Consider the following 22,061-nt stretch of genomic DNA (forward strand, 5'->3'; position numbering starts at 1 on the left):
AAATAATACAGCCCCATGAAACTGCCTTATTTCAGTTAAGTGCTAAAACATGCATTTATTCTCTAGGACAAGACATATGAGAATTTTTCTACTTATATTTCAATGAGAACCATAAAATAGAGTATTTTTGCTTCATTAAGTATAGATTTTGCTTATAGTGATTATTCCTAAAGGAATTAATTTTAAATATTTGTGAAAGCACTATAAGTTGCCAGACATTTATAAAGTTTGAGACAGTTAATTAGGCTTAATGTACTTCAAATATTAAAATGAACATTGAGCATAAAGAGAAATCTTACATTTAAATTTTTATATGCACTTACTAGAAAACTCCTTAAACTAAACTATACTCTAAATAGCACGATCAGCTAGCTCCATTAGGATTCAGTCAAGCAATACAATATCATCAATTTGCCATTACCAGAGCAGCTATACTGCTTCAGAGGCGCTAATGGCTTTACCTTGCAAATGGCAAATAGTTTACCTTTTCCTTTTCCAAAGGGTTGAGGAAGAGGTGGTACACAGAAGAAAGGGATTTAGGAAGACCACCTCCAAAATACAAAAGGAAGAAGAAAGTCACAATTAATAGTTTATTCTCTACAAGACAGGTCACAGTGCAAATACTCTGGTAATAACAGATTGACAGCACCTAGTACTGCTGACTCCTATAGAGTAAGAAAATAACAGTTTACAAAAATTCAGAAAGGTGTTTGCTTTTGGTTTGGTTTTTTTTGGGTTTTTTTTGTTTTTTGTTTTTTGTTTTTTTTTTACAATCTTTTAAAAACGGTATGTACCTTACTGCAGTATTCATTGTATGTATCAGGTTCAAAATTTAATACGTTAATCTCTACAATTAGTATTTATACTGCAGTAATTTTCAAGGTCACTGTCTCATCAGCTTCCCACTGAGAAGCACTTACTTCATTAAAAAACCCAAACAACCTAACACTAAATCTTACGTAGACCCTACCAGAACTTTCAATATTTCTATCGCATTACATTGCCATTTAAGTGAAAGCTGTTAGATTTCTAAGCAAGCCATTTCCAAAAGAAGATCAAAACGCATTTTCTTCTCTATAAAGAACATGACTAACAAATAGGGAAATGACTAAAAGAACACAAATAAGGACAGTGTTATTTACATTAACTGTGGTAAGTTGAGTAATCAAAAGCTCTGAGTTTCTAAATAAAATCCAGCACTGGACCAAGCCAGGTCTGTCTGTCTTTTTCCTCTGGGGAGAGGAGGAATGGAGGCAGGCAGAGGAAAAATGAAAGGGAAGACACAAAGGTAAAGCTGCTTTTGAAAACTATAGTCACAGATGTACAGAGGTGTATTTGGCCATAATATAGCAACTGCTCTTGTTAAAAAAGATCATCTACTATCCTACATGGAAATTCAGACTGTATTTTTTCACCTCTACACATTCTGATTATTTTTTTAATTGTTTCTTCTTTGGAAAACAAAACAAAAACTGCTGAAAAATTATTTGAGCAGCAGAACAATAATCTGCGAGTTTGGTTTATTAGTATTAGAAAAGTATTTTCCAACTGCCAACATCAACAATTTCAAATTATTATTATTATCTGTTGTCTTATCACACAAAATTTTCAGAGTATAGATTATTATCAGTGTCTCAAGAGGAATCTATCAATTGGTACTCTCCGGATCTTTTGTAAGAGAGTGTTTGTACATTCTTTCTTGGCTCAAAGGGCTTTTAAACAGAGAACATGAAACAAAGTGAGAAAAGCACTTAACTCTGATGCATAATACACAGTTCAATCAAAGTTTAAATTCACTGTTAAATGCAGACAGTTATTAATGTAATTTCATTTTCTTAATCCTAGAAAGCTTCTAATCATCAAAAAGAGCAGCAGTACAAGTCTTATACATGTAGGGAGAAGTGACTGAAAGAAAGTCTAGATGTAGTTAAAGATAAAATAACATCAATAAAAGTCTAGTTTCTGCTTGTTTTATTTAAAGGAATCTTGCTATGTGTTTGATCTGAAATCTCAAGTGTAATTTGAATCTGCTGACTGCTGTGGATCTCTCAGCTATGGAATAGGACTACCTGTTGCTTCCAAATGTGAAACACTGCTTCTTGCAACTCCAAAAAAGCAAGTGAATTTTTTTTAAGACTGCCTCCTCCATTCCAAGAGAAAACAGGAGTGTGAATAAATACACTTAGTAATAGTAGCTATTGGTTAGAGAGGTAAGCAGATGAGTCTTGCACATTACCCCTCTATAAGCGTAAATCTTCTATGATTCATAAAAGCAGCTCTGGCTCAGAATCATATCTTTTTTTTTTGCATTACTTACAAAATGTTAGTCTCTAGACAAGGAACTGGATGACTAAAATGAACATCTAGAACTTGTTCTTATCTAGCTTGGTGTTAAGCACAATTAAAATGTGAACTGCAGTATTAAATCATAGCAACATTGTATGAACTGAGTCCGAAACATGGACAAATGTTTTATCATTGAAGGCTTTTATACTAGGTGCTCTGCAAGAATCCTAGCATTCTAGCTGCTCATGTTTTGCAAGATGCATTAGAGTTCTTGGCAAGATCTTTTTTAAATAGGATGATAATCAGGAAACTACTCATGCAGAGTTCACAATCTTATTCCAGGTTTAAAAATCATTTGCTGCTTGGCAAAAAAATATGTTGACAATAGTGTCAGTTGGATATGTAATCGCTACCTTAGGTCATACAAAATTTACTGTCTCCCCAAGATCATTTATATAAATTTGTCTTCTTTCATATTATTGTTCATTATGACTGCTCAGATATAATCAGGACTTCTTAATTTTAAGAAAACACTGAGCATAGCCTCTTTTTAGAAGACCTATGCATTTAACATTCAGATAAAGAGGTATTTATCATTTCCACCAATAGAGGTTAACTTTTTGCATTCTTATCCTTATAAAGATACAGCCTGAGGCAAAACTTCTTCAGAATACAGTTGGGCATTTCTCTGCTGCTTGTCTCATCATTGGCAGCATCAAGCCCACACAGAGCAAGTTCTGGTTAGAGGTTTTCAAGGAAGCACTACTGTGTGTTACGGCTTTATTTGAGACTTCATTCCTAAGAAGCTAAGCTTCAAAAATACTACTGCAATAGTTTAAGCCAGCAAGCAGTGACAATCACACTTAGATGGACAGGGCTTAGTATCTACCATATGATTTCTCCTCACTTTTTGAAATTATTGCCAAAAGGCTTACTTTCCTATATAAAAAGGTTGTTGAATACACACTATCAGTCTCAAGGTCTTGGCATAACACTCACCAGAAGTCATGCTTTTATTAGACATTAAATCAGTTTTATTTAACTATTAGCAAGCTGATTAGCAGGTGTGTTGTACAACATTCATACAATCTCCAAAGCAAGCCATAGGATTTCATAAAGAAGAATTTCAGAGCAACTAGTACTCAGCATTTGATTCTGCTGATTTAAGATTTCTTTCCTAATGTGATAAATTTAAGAAAACTGTTATTGTTTGACAATGCCCTCTCACTGGTGTTCATGTCCAGGGAGAATACGAGTCTTCTCTGCAGCTCCAAAATATTCACTTGGCATCCCTATGAGATTTAGGCTACTCTCAAAAAGTAGTGATCCCCTAAATTAGATAGGTCTTTCATAAATTCTTGCATTCTGTCTAAAAAGCAAATTAATCTCTTCCACTGCGGGCCAGGAAAGTGTTGGCAGTTCAACAGAGGAAGGCTGTTTCTTCCCCTCTGGGACTGCCTGATTGCTAGCCTTCCTTACCTAAGCTTTGTTTACAGTTACAGACACCTCCCTGGACATGCCAAGCCACCTTTCAGCACCTTGCTAGCTAATTATTTACACTCAAAAGTACAGTTTCATAAGCAGCCTTCTGCTTACGACAAAATACTGGCACTATCCAAGTTTTTTTTTTTTTTTTAAAGTTAAATACATATAGTTATTGTGGTAGGTTGCAGCAGAATCTTCAGTCTAAAAAAATGCCTGCCCCAGTAACATAATATTAAGTTTCAATTTTGCATTTGTTCACCTAGAACCTGGATATTTGGATGTGTTAACAAGTTATCCCAAAAACTGGAATAACATATCAACAGCACACTCAGTCTTTTGGCAGAGTGGATTGTATTAGCTTCTACAAAAGCTCGATCATATGTGACTTTTCAGTTAGCCATTTGATAGCTGCATTCCCATAAATCACATGAGAAAATCAGTTTATTAGTTCTATAACAGAACCTTGACTCGCTGGCCTAGTGACCATACCCAGAAACAGCAGAAAAATTAGATTTCACAGGAAAACATGCATGAAGATAAAGGAACATGTGATCATTTAAAACAGGTGAACCAACCCACCCCAAAACCAATAGCAGTCACTGCTCTTGTTTCTCCCTCACCCCATAAAACCACACACTTTTCCTTACTGTCTTAGCTACAATAGGCACAAATTTTATTGAAATAGTTTCATTGTTGGCTTGCTTATCCTGACAGCAAGGGCAGGAAGTTCATCTTCTCTGAGCATTCTGCCAGCGGCTTTTTGGATCTTTTAAAAATTCAGCTTTGTTATTAATAAGTCTGCTCTCCATCATTCAAGGATAGCCACCTTTGAGCTACATAGCTAGTAGATGGTACTCTGGATGAATTTAAGCTCTGTATTCTTGTGAGGAACTGAAAAAGGGACTGCAAAAGCAGAGGACATGAGACACTGAAGTTTCTAGTGCAGAGGCAAGCTGGAAGCAACTCAGGTCCTCCTTGTTTCAGGCACAAAAAAGAATGCAATACATACTTCATCACTGGGTTACAGAATGTACATGGATGTATCTAGAATAAAGTTGAGGATAGGTCCTTACTGCTCTATTGCTAAAGCATTGCCAAAGTATATTGAAAGTATATTGAAAAGTATATACCTCAGTCCACACCTGTATCAGCTTTCTCCCTAGATACATGTTATGTACATAGAGTTTATTTCTCCTTTAAGGTTTCATAGGAAGAGGTGTGTTGTCCTAAACTTGTTTAAGAACAGCACCTCTGTCGCTAGCATTCTGGAATCATGCCATTTTAACGCCTTTAAAAAAAGCCACATAAAAACCAGAGCATGAATTGAGTGTGTCACCAGGACATTACAATTAAAGTACTTCCACCTTTACTAGTATATTATGAAAACAATCAACAAGAGAAGAGGAAAACTAAGTATTCTATGTGTGGTTCAGCAACCCATAGTATAATTAAATTTTACTTATTAAACAAAATTTGCTTTTAAGCCATGTGCTACTTACCCATAATTAAATTCAGTATATTCCATACCAAAGTTATAGGACTGTTACTGTAACATTTTAAATTAATAATACCAATAAAACTTAACATATAGACCTAAATAAGGCCAAGTGGCTGTACTTTTTTTTGCTTTTTCAGAAGAAATCTTCTGCCTACAAATAATACCTTAACACCAGAAATATCAGTCCTTTTTCTGAGCCACAGGACATTACTTTCAAGTTGTTTTCTTCCTAGCTTATTTTCCTCATATGGATTCCTTTCTTCTAGTTCTAGTAAGGATGAGTTTGCCAGGAAGTACAGGGTTCAGAGCATCCAAAAACTTCCACTGGTAGCAATTCTGTGTTACAGAATCAGATACATAGACATATCTTTCTTTTTGAACACACAGCGGAATACGAGTCTTCATCGTGACAGAAAGACTAATCTAACTGATCTGACTAGTGAAAAGGTAGTTAAAAGACTACCTATGTGTTTCATGCTTTAAGGATCAATTTTAAACCTCTAGATGGCAGGTAAATCTGGGAAAACTGGGGACTAGATTCTGCAAGCTGAAGTATTTCAGGACCATGTTGATGTATGAAAAATGAGTCCCTCAGCAGGTCTCAGATCTGCCAAGTATTCTTCCTCTCCAAAGGGAAAAGCAGACAGTTGTACGTACCGCAATTAGATCAACACGCCAAAAGAACAGAGGCAGCAAGGCAAACTTGTACTCAGGTCTTCGTGCTATTATTTTTGACACGTAATGATCTATACATATGTATACCCTGAGATTGCATCATTTGTGCTATCAACAATTAATGAGACAATCTCTTTCACACTGGCGCGAATAGTGCAGCATAGGTAGATGGTTCTTTCACGAGTGGAAGAACTTCACTGTTTATCACAAAGGTATCTATAGGCTTGTTGAAGACTCCAAAGCAACTGGCATAGCAAGTTTCCCCAACAGCTGATCTATCACCCATCTCTCATTCCTTCCAACCACAAATTATATTAGTTGGTCCAATAAAAGATTGTTTCTTCTTACAAGCCTCATGTCAGCCTAGGCAAAAGTCAGAACTCATGCACTTACTCTATTACATATCTAAAGTGCCCATAAGCCTCATGCTAAGTATATCACAGTAAAAACAGATGTACTGCTATGTACCCTATAAAATGGAATGGAAGTTCACCCTCACAACAAAATTTTGAGATAAAAGGCTGGTAAGACCATACCACTGGAAAGTTACTTCAAAGTTTTAAGTCTTATGTTTCTAGGAGATTTTTCTTGAAATTTTATGAATGCAACTGACAACTGCAGGCAAACTCAAAAGTAAGTCTTCTGTCTCAGGCTGCAATTTCACTAGTAGCTGAAGGGACCTAAGTGGCATTCTGCACCTAAAAAGGAAAGATCTCACTCACTCTTCCATCCCACGTTTCCACAAATGGATCTTGCATGAGGTGGCTTGAAACCTCTGCTGACATAGAGAGTTACTAGTTTTTGAAAAGATATTTGGAGTACCAAGGTGATTTCAAGGTGATACCAAGACAGTTCAGAGTTCTACGAGCAGTGCTGGAAAGAAGCAACTCCTCCTCTCAGCTGCTAAGGTCCAAGCTTAGCTCATATAGTATCAGGTTTAGACTCTGAACTTGCCTTTTACTAAGGAAAAGGATAAGTAGGCCTCATCTGAAAGATAACATGCTACAAAGTAGGATTAATACACACACCAAGAAGAACTGCTATTTCTAAGGCTCAGAGTGGAGTCCTACATTCAATCTGTATTAGAAACTGCTTTGCTTAAATAATATGAACAATTCACCCGCAAATATAAATGTCTGTCTATGCAGCATCTGAAAGCTTTAAGAACAGCACTTTTTCTTCTCCAGCACGGAAAGTGTACAGTGCTGCTCTAACAGGACAGATTCATGTTTAGTATTTTTATATCTTTAATCATGTTCTCACAATCATCAGTGATGGATTTGCGCAGTGCTAGATTATAATACATCTGACGGAGTAGCAATGAGCACAGCTACGAAGTGCTGTTGCACTGACAGGCATGTGTGGTGTTTTGCACTGATCTTACAATTTTATGTCTACTTTAAGTAGGCTTCGTGTTTGATCTGGCATGCAGCCTATTGATACAAAGCTCACCCCTCAATGCTCTTTGAACAGATTTGAACCAGCAAAGCAAGTTTACACCAGATCACCACTTTATGCCATAAAGCTGTGAAATATTCAATGTCATTTCAGGAGTCCTAAAGCTCAAGTTACTGTATCAGAATCATGACCTCAAGCTAGTTAGGATTACAACTGTTAGCTTGCTTAGCATTTTTGCTGGTCTTTGTCCTTTCTTACTCCCTGCCATTGATTCTCCACCCCACATTGCCCTTACCAGTTCAGTATGGACTGTTTATATGATGCATGATGAACTATCAAGGGGCAGATAGAGTTTAACTTTTCCAAGGGAGGATATTTTTAACCCAGACTGGTTCTCCCCATTCGTTTCAACTTATAATCTTACAAACAGCTGCAGCCATACCACCACTGGGACCACCTGTGAGGAAAAACTACAGTATGTCTATGCTTATAATAAACTATTAAAGTTGAAGACTGCAGAGTGGTTTAATACATTAACCATACCTGACAGGATTTTAGCAAGTCTGAGCTGACCAGAGAGGTAACAAAATATGATCTGGTTCAGCACTTCTAAATCTAAGGGCAATTCTTAGCATCCATGAGATAAGAACAGCAAACAAAGTGCAAGACCTGCAGTTCACTTCTCACCCCTCTTAGTAGCATTCTTTAGGGGCTCACAATGTATGGCTTAAATAACTGAAACAAGGTGCAAACTAGAGGCGAGATGCTGCTTTTATGTTTACAGAATGCCTTGAAGCCATAGTAACCCATATCCATCTTCCAAGTAAACGCCAAAGGTAAACATGTAAATAGCTTTAAAGCCTTCTAGTCTTCTCTTAAATAGAAGACATTGAAAGTTGTAGTATCTGAAATATAAAGAAAGAAGCCAGATGATATTAAGTTTCAGATACTATAATCCTGAGGAACCTCAGCTACCACAACTGTGCTTTGCCCATCTCTCCCAAAGCATCTTTTGCTACAAAACAGAGTGCCAGTTATCTATATAACTTCACAAAAAAATGTAGAGAAATAACACACATGCATCATGAAATGCACGAAAGTGTTTAAAACTATTTTGCATGCTATTTTTGGTACAAGAACATAAAATATAATTTGCAATAGAGGCAAAAAAATGACAGTATTGCTGAAGTTAAAGAACCTGCCTTTAAACATAAGGGGGAAAAAAAAAGTATGTTTACCTGTTGCTTCTGGTACGCAGTGTTCGGGTTAATTTTGGACTCCAAAAGAAGAGAGCCTAGAAAGAAAAAAGTTCCACTTATTTACATATGTACTAAAATTTCAATCTCAACATAAATTTTCTGATCACTCTTTCCTCAAGTAGGTGTTAACACCTTTCCTCCCAACAATAAGCCTGTTAAACCCACATTCTACAGCTTTATATTTCATTTTTCCCTCAATTATATTGTTCACATAGTACAGAACATTCAAGAGTGTTTGGAGGGCTGGATTTTTAAGCTCTTTCTTATTCTGAGTAATGACTTTTCCACAGAAAACTTTAGAGATGATAAAGTCTGCAAAAAATCAGCACACAAAAAGCACCACAACTGCATTCCGTAGATCACCTAGAGTTGTTTTGTACAAAGTTTGCAATCATGTAGTATTTGTTCCTAAAATTTAGCCAAAACACTTTATTATTTTGCTGGAAAGCATATCCAGAAACTAATGCTTAGAGCGGCAACCATTGTGACTGCCAATACCAAAAAACTTCAGACATGATAAACTTGGGAACAATGGTTTCACAGCAGTTTTTACTGATTTAAGACACAGAACAGCAATTCCATTCTCATGTCTGTTTCCTTGTCCTTCCTTTTGCCTAAGTGTTAGTGTTAATACACATTACATTTAAATGGTCTGGAGGGTTGATCTAGGTGAAAATAATCCTTAAAACTGCTTTTATTTTTGGTTCAATCACTTCCCTCATCCACCTTGCTGCTCAGCTGCACAAATACCAGTGCATGAGGGACTCTCTACAGCCATGACTTAAATTTACATATTTGCAGAGCTTCACTCAACATAAAGTACTGATAAATTAACTTGCATAGTCAGTCTCATAATTAAAACATAAGGCTGCAAGCACCCCTTTAAAGAGGCACTTCTCCATTCATTTACCTGTTTAAATTTATTCTTTAAGAGAAGTCCAAACTTTAAGAAAAGTCTCAACTTCTCAGTTTCATAGCTATAGTTTTAAGACAGTCTTATATTACTAGAATACTTGTCAAATATCCTCACAAAATCTACACTAAAGAAAAACTAAAATGCTTCAACTACCTCAAATAAGGAAGTCTGAGAACTTCAAGACAGGACAATAAAACAAATTAACCTGGATACAAAAAGCATACTTGGAATTGAAAGTTGTACTTCCAAATATCACAGCAGAATCAACAACGACTAGCTACTTTTCACTATCTGAAGAGTATACCAATTACAAAATCCACAGCAAAGATATCCCAAACCAATGTTTGTTTACTAAGTATGACCATCCTCAATTTCAAGGGTTACATTTACAAACCTCCCCCCCACTCCTTTCCTGAAGAATTGCTACTGACTAGAAGAAGATCATAGAATACTTTTGGTTTGAAGGGACCTTTAAAGGTCATCTAGTCCAACCCCTGCTGCAATGAGCAGAGACATCTTCAAGTAGATCAGGTTGCTCAGAGCCCTGTCCAACCTGACCTTGAATATTTCCAGGGATGGGCCATCTACCACCTCCCTGGGCAACCTGTGCCAGTGTTTTACCACCCTCATCATAAAAATTTTATTCCTTGTATCTAGCCTGAAGCTACCCTCTTTTAGTTTAAAACCATTACCCCTTGTCCTATTACTACAGGCCCTACTAAAATGTCTGTCCCCACCTTTCTTATAAGACCCCTTTAAGGTCTCCCTGAAGCCTGCTCTTCTCCAGGCTGAACAACCCCAACTCTCTCAGCCTTTCCTCACAGGAGAGGTTTTCAATCCCTCTGATCATTTTTGTCGTCCTCCTGTGGACCAGCTCCAACAGGTTTGTGTCTTTCCTGTGCTGAGGGCTCCAGAGCTGGACACAGCTTATTTGCTTAAGTATGACAGCATAACTAAAGAAAAAAATAAAAATCAAACTATAAAGCAGGAAAACATCTAAGATGAGCTTTACTGATGAATCCAATACACTGTGGTACTTTGGCCAAAGCCTCAAGTTCTGCATTTTGGGTTTGCCTCGTCTAGAAAACAGCATTCCCTTTTCCATTACCATCATCAGTCACAAGCAGTTATTTCACTTCAATCTTACTTTCAGTTTCAAAGTCTCAGCTTCAACTACATGAAGTTTAGAATATTGTTTTGCAATATTAACTCGGTTGACTAACTTCTAGAAAGTCTTTACTGTCTAGAAGTATTTAATACCAACAAATCTGAATTAGAATCTTGTAAGAATTAAAAGCAATTGATAATTTTAACATTATATTTTAACTGTTGAACACAGATCTACAGACATGGAAATCCTGAAAATAGCAGAATATCGTAACTTGAATACGATATTTGACAAAATACTATTATAAAATAATCTCAAAGGCAACTAAATGCAGACATTTCATCTTCCAGGCTGGAAGCAGATACTGGAGAACGACCTCTTTACTAGACTTACCACAAAAGAGCATTTCTTCTTCTCTACTAAACCTGACGCTTGCAGGAAAGACAAACCAAGCCTTATAAGGCTTCACTTGCTTCTCATTACCACATGATTCAACTTATTCCTCACCATTCCGGACAATAACTAGAAAAATATGAATCTGGAGATAGAAACATACTGAAGCATAAATTGTGCTCTATAACCTATAACTGTCCTAAATCCATCCTTCCGGAAAATCTGATGCTCCATTCATGCAATTTATTCCCCCAAAAGGGTTCAACAACTCAAAATCAGTGAATATTCTACTTGTTAGTTCAGTAAGTTTATTTTCGTACACTAAGTTTTATAGGGTCAGGCCCCTTCCTGGTACGAGGCAGTCTTAGGTCTCTGTTACTTGCTTCTGGGAACCAGGCAACAGTAAAGTAACAGATGTCTGTAAAACAAATAAATTCCTTAGAAAAGGGTTACAGAAATTTAACATACTGCAAATAAAGTTCTCCATTCAAAGTCAGTATCAGTATTGATTCCAAAATACAGCTCAAGATGCTTACTCTTGCATTTGTCAAAAGCAATTACTTTCTATCTAGGTATTTTTCTCTTGGTACTATCCTAGAATACATTAAGACGATCCAGCCTACTTTATAAAAACACGCCAACAAAATTTCATCATCATTGGCCCAATAACTCTATTCAAAGTTAGGCAAGACCTCAAATCTCACCTTAATATAAGCTATAGTTTTAATACACATACACACACCCCAAATTATGCAGATCTAGTTATTTTCTAAATTATAGGCTTGAATGAATTTGTAAAGGTAAATGCATTGGTGCCAGAAAGTAATAGCTGAAAACACCTATAGAGAAGAAAACATTGATAACATTGCAGAATCCTGTTATTTGCCACTATAATGCAGTATAGCACAATTGGGGTTTTTTGTTAGTATAACATCATCATTCTGTGCTGTGAAAGGAATACATGTATAGGGAAAGACTTGCTCAAAAGAGATGACATACAGATATACAATGCTATTTTCAAAGATATTTAGAGAACATCAAATATCCCAATCCAGTACTCTTAAACAACAAATCTGCAGACTTGTTTACATATATGCATATGGAGAAGACCTGCTGATATGGAATACTGCTCCTCTCCCATCAAACTCTTATGTGGATACCTCCTCAAAAGCAGAAAAGGTAGAATGTTGCTCATTACTCACCAGTATAAACATGTTTTTGTTTAAATGAAAATTTCAATTCAAGAGCTGCAAGATGTGCAGAGGTTTAAGTTCTGTGATTAGTTCTGCTGCTACTGAATCACAGAAACTTAGGAAACAGTTCAAATCAGGGTCTAAGAATGTGCTCTGCATTCACAAGAGACTATTCCTCAGTCTAACACATTTCTGAAGGGTCAAATCCAAACATTAAGGAGAAGAGAGAATCAGGAGAAAAGAAACAAAGAAATCCTTCCCCCATCTCTAACTTCCCCCCTCCCCATTTTAACCTAAGGTAAGTACATAACCACAAAATTTTCTGTGTTGCTTTCCTAAAAATAAATGAATAAATTTAATCCCCTGAGTTTGAGCAAGGCAAAGCAAACTTAAAACAAATTTTGGCTAAGCCTTCTGCTAGTATTACGGGGTTATTGATACCTAGCCTAAAGAAACAACGAGGATGCAGATGCCTGCCCCGTGGCAGAAGTCATTAACATACAGAATTCAGAAGTGGTGAACTACAACTTCTGAATAAGAATGATTAGATAGTTCCTAAGACAGCTGGCATGTATGGCCTCCAATGGGCTAGTTTACTTTGGCTTGTCAAAAAGTTTAGTTACAGGACTAGCAAGCTTTAATTAAAAGTTTAAGCATTCGAATTAACCTAGTTTGTTGAACAGAAAAGTTCATTTTAGAGGTCACTTTGGTCATCTGGGCTCGTAACAAAAAGAGCGGTTTGAAACCGTACAGAGAAAATCTAGCAGCACACAGACATTTTAAGAATGAGGCAGGGCACAGCAGCTAAAAATACCATGTGAGAAACAGGTAAGAAATCAAAGGCTTCTGATTACAAACAGAAACTCACATAGACTGTCATCATTTGTAAGAAAAGAGTTCGCTACTGCTCTACTGCAATTCAAGTAGAATACACTGCAACTAGGAATCACACAGAAACTTTTCAGGGTTTTAAGTAAAAAAGTTAACAGTTGTTTAAGTGTAAAAAAAAACCAACACACCCACAAAACCAATTCCCTGTTTCAAAGAATAATATATCTGATCTGAAAGCAGTTTACGATATTTCTGTACTATAATAGATTACTAAATTGTCTGCAACAGCTCTTAAAGTTAGTGCCTGGGAGCATTAGACATCTCAGATAGCAACACAAATCACTCATCTGCTCTAAATTCTTTTAAGATGGTGTTAAAAAAAAAACACCAGCCCAAGGAAAAAACCCACCAACACACTCCTATAGGTAAAAAAATTGCACTCTTATTCAGTTCTTATTGCTCCAATTCCAGATGATAGCTCACCTTGGACTTGACATACTGATTGTAGCTCCCTTATCAGAACACCCCGACCCTGCCATAAAATCTCAACCACTTAATTGTAAAGCAGCTACGGAGCTATACCAAGTCACAGCTGCACAATCAAAGACTGAAGTATGTGCTTACCACATGGTAAGCCAAATGAACCTGTGCTAATTCTGCCGTTACTCTGTGCACAGCCAAACTGGCCCTTTAACAGGAGTGGGAATTTCCCATACACAGCAGGAACTACTCCTAACATCCCCCACGGCCTCCCCCACGCAGGAAACGGGGCCTTCAACTTCAGGCAGATCCCGAGGTTTTCAGTCAGCTTCCTACAGTAAGTCAGCAAGAACATGCCACTGTACACAGGATGAATCTCAGCTCAAACGTTAGGAAAAGCTGATATAGAAAAGGAGGGAGGAAGGAAGAAGTTTCATGGTGGAAAGAGCAGGAGCTGACAAAGACAGACAATACAAGAAGAACGCAATGGAAACATGGAGGCAAATGGTGTATAGGTCAGGTTCCTAGTACTTGTGTGGTTTTGATAACTAGTAAAAAAAACCCCAACCCACAGTCAACTACTTCATTTAGTTAAAAAAGCATCTGAGGGAACAAACAAATTGCATAGTACCTAAAACACAAGTCTGGCGTTGCCCTTTTGCAAACCATTTTCTCACATGTAAAAATGACTGTATTTGCCTTCAAAATTAGCCCAGAAACAATTGCCACCGGGAGTAAACAAAATATAAATCAAATTTTATGAGGTGTTTACACAAGCAAGTTAGAAAACCTAGCCTATTAATAGAGTGCACATATACCCAGGACTGATACTACCTACTAAATTAAGAACTTAAGTTCTGTATATTATTCAGTACTCCTGAAGTACCTGTATGCTGTTTGAGAAAAGTCTAATATGTGTATCCTATTAAACATACTTCTGTGTATTACGTGCAATTAGTAAGTTTGAGCCAGTTCTGCTTTGATTAGAGTATCTTAGCTATGCAACGCAAAGTAATGACTTCACCTTTGTTTCAGGATTATTTATACCAAGTTGTATTTTCCTTCTTACAGATTTCATTTACAACAAATAAGCTGGCAACAACAGTCCAATTCAGGTTCTAATCAGTCTTAAGCATACATATCCCACTGAAAGTCAATAAAGGGATTTTAGTTTGAATGGGCTATTTCTTCACAAGCAGGTTATGAACTGCAGTTCTTTCGCTTTCTTTTTAGAAAAGAATTAAAAAAAACAGGAATTTGTTCAGCATATAGAAGACATGACCATTTTTAAACATGAGCACAGCAGCCATGTAGACAGCATCTACAACAAAATATACTGTAAAGATTAGCCTAAAAATTTAGTGATAACCTTCTTTTTACCTCCCTCACTCATGTTGAAATTAAACTATTTCCACTTTTAATGTTTTCTCTTACACCGTGAAGTTGGCCAAACTATAAAGGCATCTTCTTCAGTATAAATGCATCTTCTTCAGCATAAGTAAATAAAATCAAGTATGCGTTTAACTTTTTAAACACATATAATACACGTATAATCAAGATACTACAAAACCCTGAGATTCATGATTTTCAGAACCTCAATTATCAAAATCCTGCTCAGATGAAAGTTTGACTCCTCCTTATCAGTTTATGACCTTTGCTGTAGAGATTATTGTACAGTTTGTCAGAACTTTCTCAAACAGCAAGAACTGATGATTCTCAAGTTGCTTTTCATCCTACTTCCTACAATGGAAAAGCCAAATAAAATTACAAGGTCTGTTGACGGTCACAAGCTACAAGTCACTAGATACAGTAGCTATATATCTAATTAAGTAATATATCACGCACCAACAGACTTCACTAGGAAAATGGTACATGCTAGACATTGCCATGTACACATTTTTAAATTTACTGATCACAGCAGTCATGAACTCACTTAACCAATAATCAAGACTAGCCCAAATAGGGGTAGATAGTACTACTCGAACTTTATTATTGTCATATGTTGTCAGAAAATGTGAAGGAAGTTGATAATGCATCGTTTAAAATTTATTGACAGGAAGATCTAGAACTGCTGAAGGACTGAGAACCACAATTCCATAAAAGAAAGCATCTCTGAAAAGGCCATTCTGTCCATTGTATTATCTTTACTACCGTAACAAATATACTTTGATAACTGTTGATAGCTTTTACAATGTCTTGCATAATTCTTGCCACCAAAGAAGGCGGGGGGGGGGGGGGACACACAACACGGACAGACGAGACAACACAGGAGAAAAATAAAAGGTCATTAGATGACTAACATCTTTTAAAAATTTATACTAAAAAACATGACCTAAGTTTTGAACAACTTTCACGAGGGGATCGTTTCCAGAAACATCTAAGGAAGGATGATCACAATGATCAGTTTTGAAACTGGAGTACATTGGGCATCTAGTGATAGATCACTAGATATCCAAACCCATACAAGATGTACAACAAGACCTGAACGTATTTTGTATGCAGCACTGTGTATTCACTATGAACCAAGCGTCTACTATGCTTGCGCTTGATGGCAATCTTCCATTTCTTTCACTTGGCCTAAAACGAATGAACTATCGTTAGTGCATACCTGCTTTTAGGAATCACATTTGAATTACGCAGCAAAACATTAAGGCAACAGACACAAAGCTAAGCCCAATTCCTTTTCTGGGTAGGACGAGGAAAGATTGTACCTTCAGACATACACACTTACCATCACTCTCTGCCCTGACTAGCAGGGACATGCCCTTCAGCCTCTCCACGTAGCAAGAGGACACATGCCCTGTGCCTCGATCATCCCACTGGCGGTCCTCATTTAGCGTGTAAACCTTCACCCTCCGCCGGGTGTCAGTCATCCTGCCGCCTGCCACACCACAGCCACCACTCTGGCTTGCAATTGCTGGAGGAGCAGGAGGCTGGTCGGGGGCTAGGCCCCCCTCAAAGGAGGGGAGCGGGAAAGAAGGTAGCAGCCCCACACGGGCACGCCAAGCAAGCTCTTCTTACTCCTCTTCAGTGCTCCAACGGGATCCTCATTGTCGAGGGTAACGGAGGATTAGGGGGCACAGGGGAAGAGGGGGAACAAGAAAAGAGGTGAAGATGTGAAAGGGGAGCTGCTCCAGGCACAATCAGGCGCTGCACAAAAGGCGAGTAAGCCTACACCGGGGAGAGCCACAGAGAGGAGAGAGGCTCTTTGCAGGGTGAAGGGCAGGCAGGAGAGGCGGCAAAGAAGGGATCCTGGAGGAAAAGTGGATCCACAGGAGTGGAAGCAGCGGTGGACAGCAGATGGCACGGGCAGCAACGGGCACCCGGCCCGGGGTGACAGGAGCAGGCGACCCTGGAGGCCGGGGCCCTGGAGAAGGAAGCAGGCAGGAGACTGGCGAGGCCGGGGTGCAGCAGGCGGGGGAGACAGGCAGGAGAGGGGCCGTTCGCCCCGGCCTGGAGCTCGGCTCTATTGTGCAGCAGCTGCCCAGGCCTGAAGCCCCTCGCTCGCCGTCCGTCAGCGCGGAGCTTCGAGAAGCCGCCCTCCTTCCCGCCGGGGCTGGCCGGGGCCTGCGGGCACTGCCTGTCCCGGGGCAGAATGAAGCGGACGGGCGGGCTTAGCGCCCCGTCTTCCCCATGGGCTCCCGTCGCAGGCGGCGGCTTCACTCCCAGCCCGACTCCGCCGCCATATTCTTCTTCCTCCTCCTCCTCCTCCTCCCGGTGCTGCGGCGGCTCAGTCCCGACTCCTCAGCGCACCCTGCGACGTGGCTGCGCTCCAAGCACTGAGCAGCCCGGCCAGCAGATAGGCGCTCAGCTCGGCCAAGAGGGTGAGCGGTGACGGCGCGGTACAGCGCGGCCCGTCCAGCCCGGCTCGCTCCGGCTCCGCCTCAGTCAGTGCGCGGCAGCCATCTTGGTTTCACCTCTCACTGGAGGCGCGGGGTCTCCCAGCCAGCGGCAGCACGGGCCGCCCGCCAGCATTTAAAGGGCCAGCTACGCCGGGCGGGCAGCGGGCTGGGGTAGGGGGCGTTTCGCGGCCACGGTCGGGCACCCGCGCGCCGCGGGGCCCCACGCGCTCGTGGCCGCCCCACGCAGCACCAGCAGCCCTACCGCACAGCAGCGTGCCCTGCACCGCGCCCAGCACCGCCCCCACGCAGCGCTCTGCCGGGATCGCTCCCGGACTGCGCGGGCGGGACACGCGTGGGGCCCTGGCCAGGCCGTTACCGCGGGCTCAGCGAGCGGAGAGGCAGCGCGGCACACGCCGGCGGCGCGGGGTGCAGCGCCGGCTTTCCCCGCTGCCTGCCGCCCCCGGCGGTTGCTCTTCCCGCGCTCCGTGCGGCGTCTCGGACCTCGCTCGGTGCTGCCGGCGCCGGGAGGTACCGGTGACAGGTACCGCGGCCACAGCGGCGAGGCGGGTCCGCCGGCAGCCGCACCTCTGCCCGGGGCGGGGGAGCAAACGCGCGGCCCCGGATCCCACCGCAGAGGAGTCTTCGGGGAGCTGCTCCCGCCCCTCGCCTGCCGGGGCTGCACCTGCGACCTTGTTTTGGGGTGTCTTTGCTTTGTTGAGCACAACTGGACAGGTCCTCTTGCAAAAGGGTTTGTTTGGTTTGGGGTTTTTTTTCTTTCTTTTTTTTTTTTTCGTGTCACACATTGCTGAGTGATCCAAAAGTTAAACAGCTTCTGGTTGAGCGGCTGTTGGATCTCCATAGACAGAGATAGGATCTAACAATTGCAATAACAAACAGAAGCTGTCAAATCTCTGCTTTTGCCACTGCTGCCAACATCTGAACATATGTTTGACAGATTTCCCTAAAATATGCAAAAACACTAGTGCATTTGGGACCCCACAGACACACCACTGCATGAGAGTCCATTTCAGAGAATATTCTAGATATGCTATGTCCATGGGAGCTCATTGCAATTTATATGCTCAATTAGATTTATTTTTATTTTATACTTTCAAACAAGTATTGATATTCATTTGTCGAAGTGAGTTGTGCTGGGCTAGTTTAAGCCAAAACCACAGATATGAGCTTTCACCCCAGAACCTATTACGCATCACAAGGAAGCCTCCAGTCAAGCCCTGCTTTCCTTTCTCTGTCTTCTATTTTGCTTGCCCCATGAGAAAGATGGTGTGCAGCTCCACAACTGATCCCCAGTTTCCTGATGTGCTCAGACGAAGCCAGCTGGCCTTTGCTTTCAGGCCTGGCTCTGACACCTAAGGACTGGTTAAGAATACAAATGTCCTCAAAAGTATCATTCAGGCATCCATAATGTAGCCGAAGTTATGTTGTGCTCAGTTGTTCTTAGTACGGTGTTCTTGGCTAACGCAACGGAAGGTTTGGAAAGATTCACTTGTCTGAGAACTGCAGATTATGGCCCTTGATGAAGGGAAACCGTCACGCAGCACATGCACAGAAAGACAGTCATCACCTTCGTTTGGCAACCTGCGCAGCCCTCGAGGGGACGCGCCTGGGGAGGTGCTGTGCCAGAATTTCTCTTAGGCAGTTCTGGAGATGGAATTTTGTGACTTCAAAAAAGATTGATGTCACTTAGGGAAACCGCTGTGGGACTGTTAACACTCATTTACAATTTAAAAATTGTACCCTCTTGTGGCCATGAGATTAAGCATAGACCACTGTTTACTGCGGTTTTGATTCTTTCGGGGTTTTTTGTGAATTGAAAACCAGAAGTTCAATCAGATTTCAGTTTGCATAGTTTACTTTATGAAAATTTTGGCTTCAGCTTCTTTTCATTAGCCTTATGTTAATTTTATATCAGTCTGAACAATGCTCAGTCCAACAATAGTGCCCACTTGTCAGGTTTTATCCTGATTCTTATTATATTTACCAAGGGCTTTTATTTTTTTTAAACATTTCCACCCCAAACATTTCCAGAAGAAAGATTGGGCATTGAGGGCAACTTCCCATGTTGGAAAGCAGATGTGAAAGAAAAAAACCACTCAGTTTATTTTTCTTAGAGTAATGAGTTAGAAGGCAAAAGTGTGTCAGGTCACATCTCAATTCCTTCTCTCCATTTCCAGAGGTTTGAAGGACTGTGTCCAGAAGGAAACATCTTCAGGGATCGTGGGAGGCCATTCCTAACTGAGTTAAAAGGTTAGGCTCCCTTAGTTCCTGTAAATAATCAAGGACCTTGCCCTGGCAGAGGTTTTGGCTCACCAGGAATTGAGTAATAAATGAGGAAATGGAGTATTGAATACAATTTTGAACTTCATATTCATAGGAAAGTAACTGCCTATGGATCAATGTAATAAGAATGAGCCTAAAATGGGTTTACCAGTGAGAGCCTCTTGCACAGCAGTCAAGACTAAAGAACAAGATAACTTATTCTTTCAATATCTGCTCATAATTTTGGGAAAGAAAATTACATTGTTATTATGAGGAACTTCAGATCAGACATGTAACATGGAGCTATGCACTAAAGGGTTACTAGAGTTCCTAAAAATCCTAGCTAATGATTTTCTGACAAAAAAAAAAAATCATATTAAGGAAACTAACAACTTCAGACTTTATTATGGTAAAGATAATTGCTAGAATGAAAATCAGTGCTTGCCTGAGTATTTACATACTGCTACATTCAGTATGTGCAAACAAGGTTATGATCCATACTATATACACAGACATGGACACTGGCTATGTCTTCTTGTTCCCAAGACATATGTTTTGACTTGTTCCCAAAATAATTGTGGAAAATGAATGACAGAGTGAAAAGAAAAATTGCATAGAAAAACTGTGTCAAAGTAGGGGGAGTCTCTAAAGAAGTCTATAAAGTCAGGATATTGTGATCAAGAAAGGGGAGATTCAGAAAAGTACGTTTCTAGTTTAGTTGGGAAGTAAACACAGCAATTTGAAATAAATACATATAAGAAGTAGGAAAAAAGCAAACCTAGCAATCATTACAAGTTATAAAACATAGAAAAATAGATGAGAATGTCAAAGAATATGCATGGTTGATAGTTTTAGGCACAGCTCAAGTTTTCTAAATCTTAACACTATTATAGGCCCATTATATCTAGATTTTAAAAAATGTTGATATTGATACAAAAAAGTAGAACTGTTTTAATAACTAATTTTTTTCTATACTTGAAAGAATGTGTGATGTATTTGTATCATATGATGACAACTAAGTGCCTTCCTGGTCATTATTAAGAAGGATATTGAACAACTTTTCTTAGAAACATTTTAAAGTACACCAGTCCTAAAGAACTTGAATTCGAGAGTCCTAAAGGAGTTTGCATGTGTGCTCTCAGGAAGCATGAAACCATATTAATTTTTAATGAAGCTTAAATTATTGCAGAAGTTCTGCAAGACAGGAAGATGGACTATAAGTATTCAAATTGGACAAGTGCAAACACTGACAACAAGAACAAGTGACATCAATCACAGACAATAAGTGCTGATATAGGATGCAATAAGTAATTACAAGATGGGAATATAGCAGTAGCAGCTGATGTGGCTTTATGGAAAAAATTGTTTAATTTCTTGTTCAATTACGAAGTTGCTCGTAAGGGTAATGGTGCAGATATAATATCCTTGGATAGTTCTCGGGTATTTTTCTGGAGAGACAACATTGTATTCTATGAAGAAAGCTCGCTCAACATGGGTCAGATGTGGGGTGACTGACAGAGCTCAAAATAACAATCAGTGAAGAAGATTCTAGATTATTGTGCAGAAATCAAGAGTAGGACTGATGATATTTAGAATTTGTCGTAATGATTAGAAAGTCAGCGTAAAACCTCTGTGAATAAAAGCTATGTATGACGTACAGCTGAGGACAGAGTGGTCAGAAACAGCCTTCACCTACTGAAGGCTCTGATGGAGGAGAAGGAATGGCTCAGCCTGGGACAGCTGGGAAGGTTACTGGCAGCTGCTTCTGTCTTATTCCAGCTTTACAAATGTCTGTGAACTCATAAGCACCTCCCAGTCATCACTGCACATTTGCAAACAATGACACTTTAACTGAAAATTCTGAGCTGTAAACAGTGTTGATTTAAGAGCTGATGGATGAGCAGCTCAGGCAGCCAGGGTGGGGGGCACCATGGTCAGCTAGGGATGGCCTGGTTGTACTCGGACTCACACCTCCTAAATGGCACCATTCAGATACAGCCAAATACAAGGTCACACCTATGGAAATAAATAGTAAGGCAGCTCTGAAAGAAGCTAGGCTGCATAGTAAACAAGCAACCCAACACAAACTTGTTATATCACACTGTATCTGTAAGATCTAATACCTTTTGGGTATGTTGTAAGCTAGCAAGCTGTGGAAGAATCACAGGACTAAAAGTAGCTTTAGTGCCATGTTCTATAATTCTGGTGTCCTCATTCTGAAAAGATTTTAAGAAATTGAAAAGGGTCAGAAAGGACCGATCTGAATAATTTTATTTTTTTGCAGATCCATTTGTTGCGCTTCAACATCTCGGATTCCCGCAGCATGCACTGTTTTGCAGCATACCCTATGAATCATGTCTCAGATGCCGCTGCTCAGTTTTCACATCCTGCCGCAGATCCCCTAGAAGCAGTAGCCC

General features: G+C 39.8%; 1 protein-coding gene across 2 annotated transcripts in view; it reads right to left on the bottom strand.

Annotated features, from left to right (window-relative positions):
- The window catches only part of PPP4R3A (protein phosphatase 4 regulatory subunit 3A), a 44,311-nt gene extending 26,656 nt beyond the window's left edge, over window positions 1-17,655 (bottom strand). Inside the window, exons 1-2 of one of the 2 annotated variants that reach the window (XM_054826724.1) lie at window positions 16,254-17,655; window positions 8,581-8,636 (exon numbers count right to left, since the gene is read on the bottom strand). In XM_054826724.1, the coding sequence (XP_054682699.1) occupies window positions 8,581-8,636; window positions 16,254-16,395 (198 nt within the window). In that variant the 5' untranslated portion in view covers window positions 16,396-17,655. Of the gene's footprint in view, window positions 1-484; window positions 550-8,580; window positions 8,637-16,253 lie in introns of those variants that run through there. The other variant, XM_054826725.1, reaches the window with a different exon arrangement.
- Between the last annotated feature and the right edge of the window lie 4,406 nt (window positions 17,656-22,061).

The sequence above is a fragment of the Grus americana genome, chromosome 5 (assembly GCF_028858705.1).
Source record: "Grus americana isolate bGruAme1 chromosome 5, bGruAme1.mat, whole genome shotgun sequence".
Lineage (NCBI taxonomy): Eukaryota > Metazoa > Chordata > Aves > Gruiformes > Gruidae > Grus > Grus americana.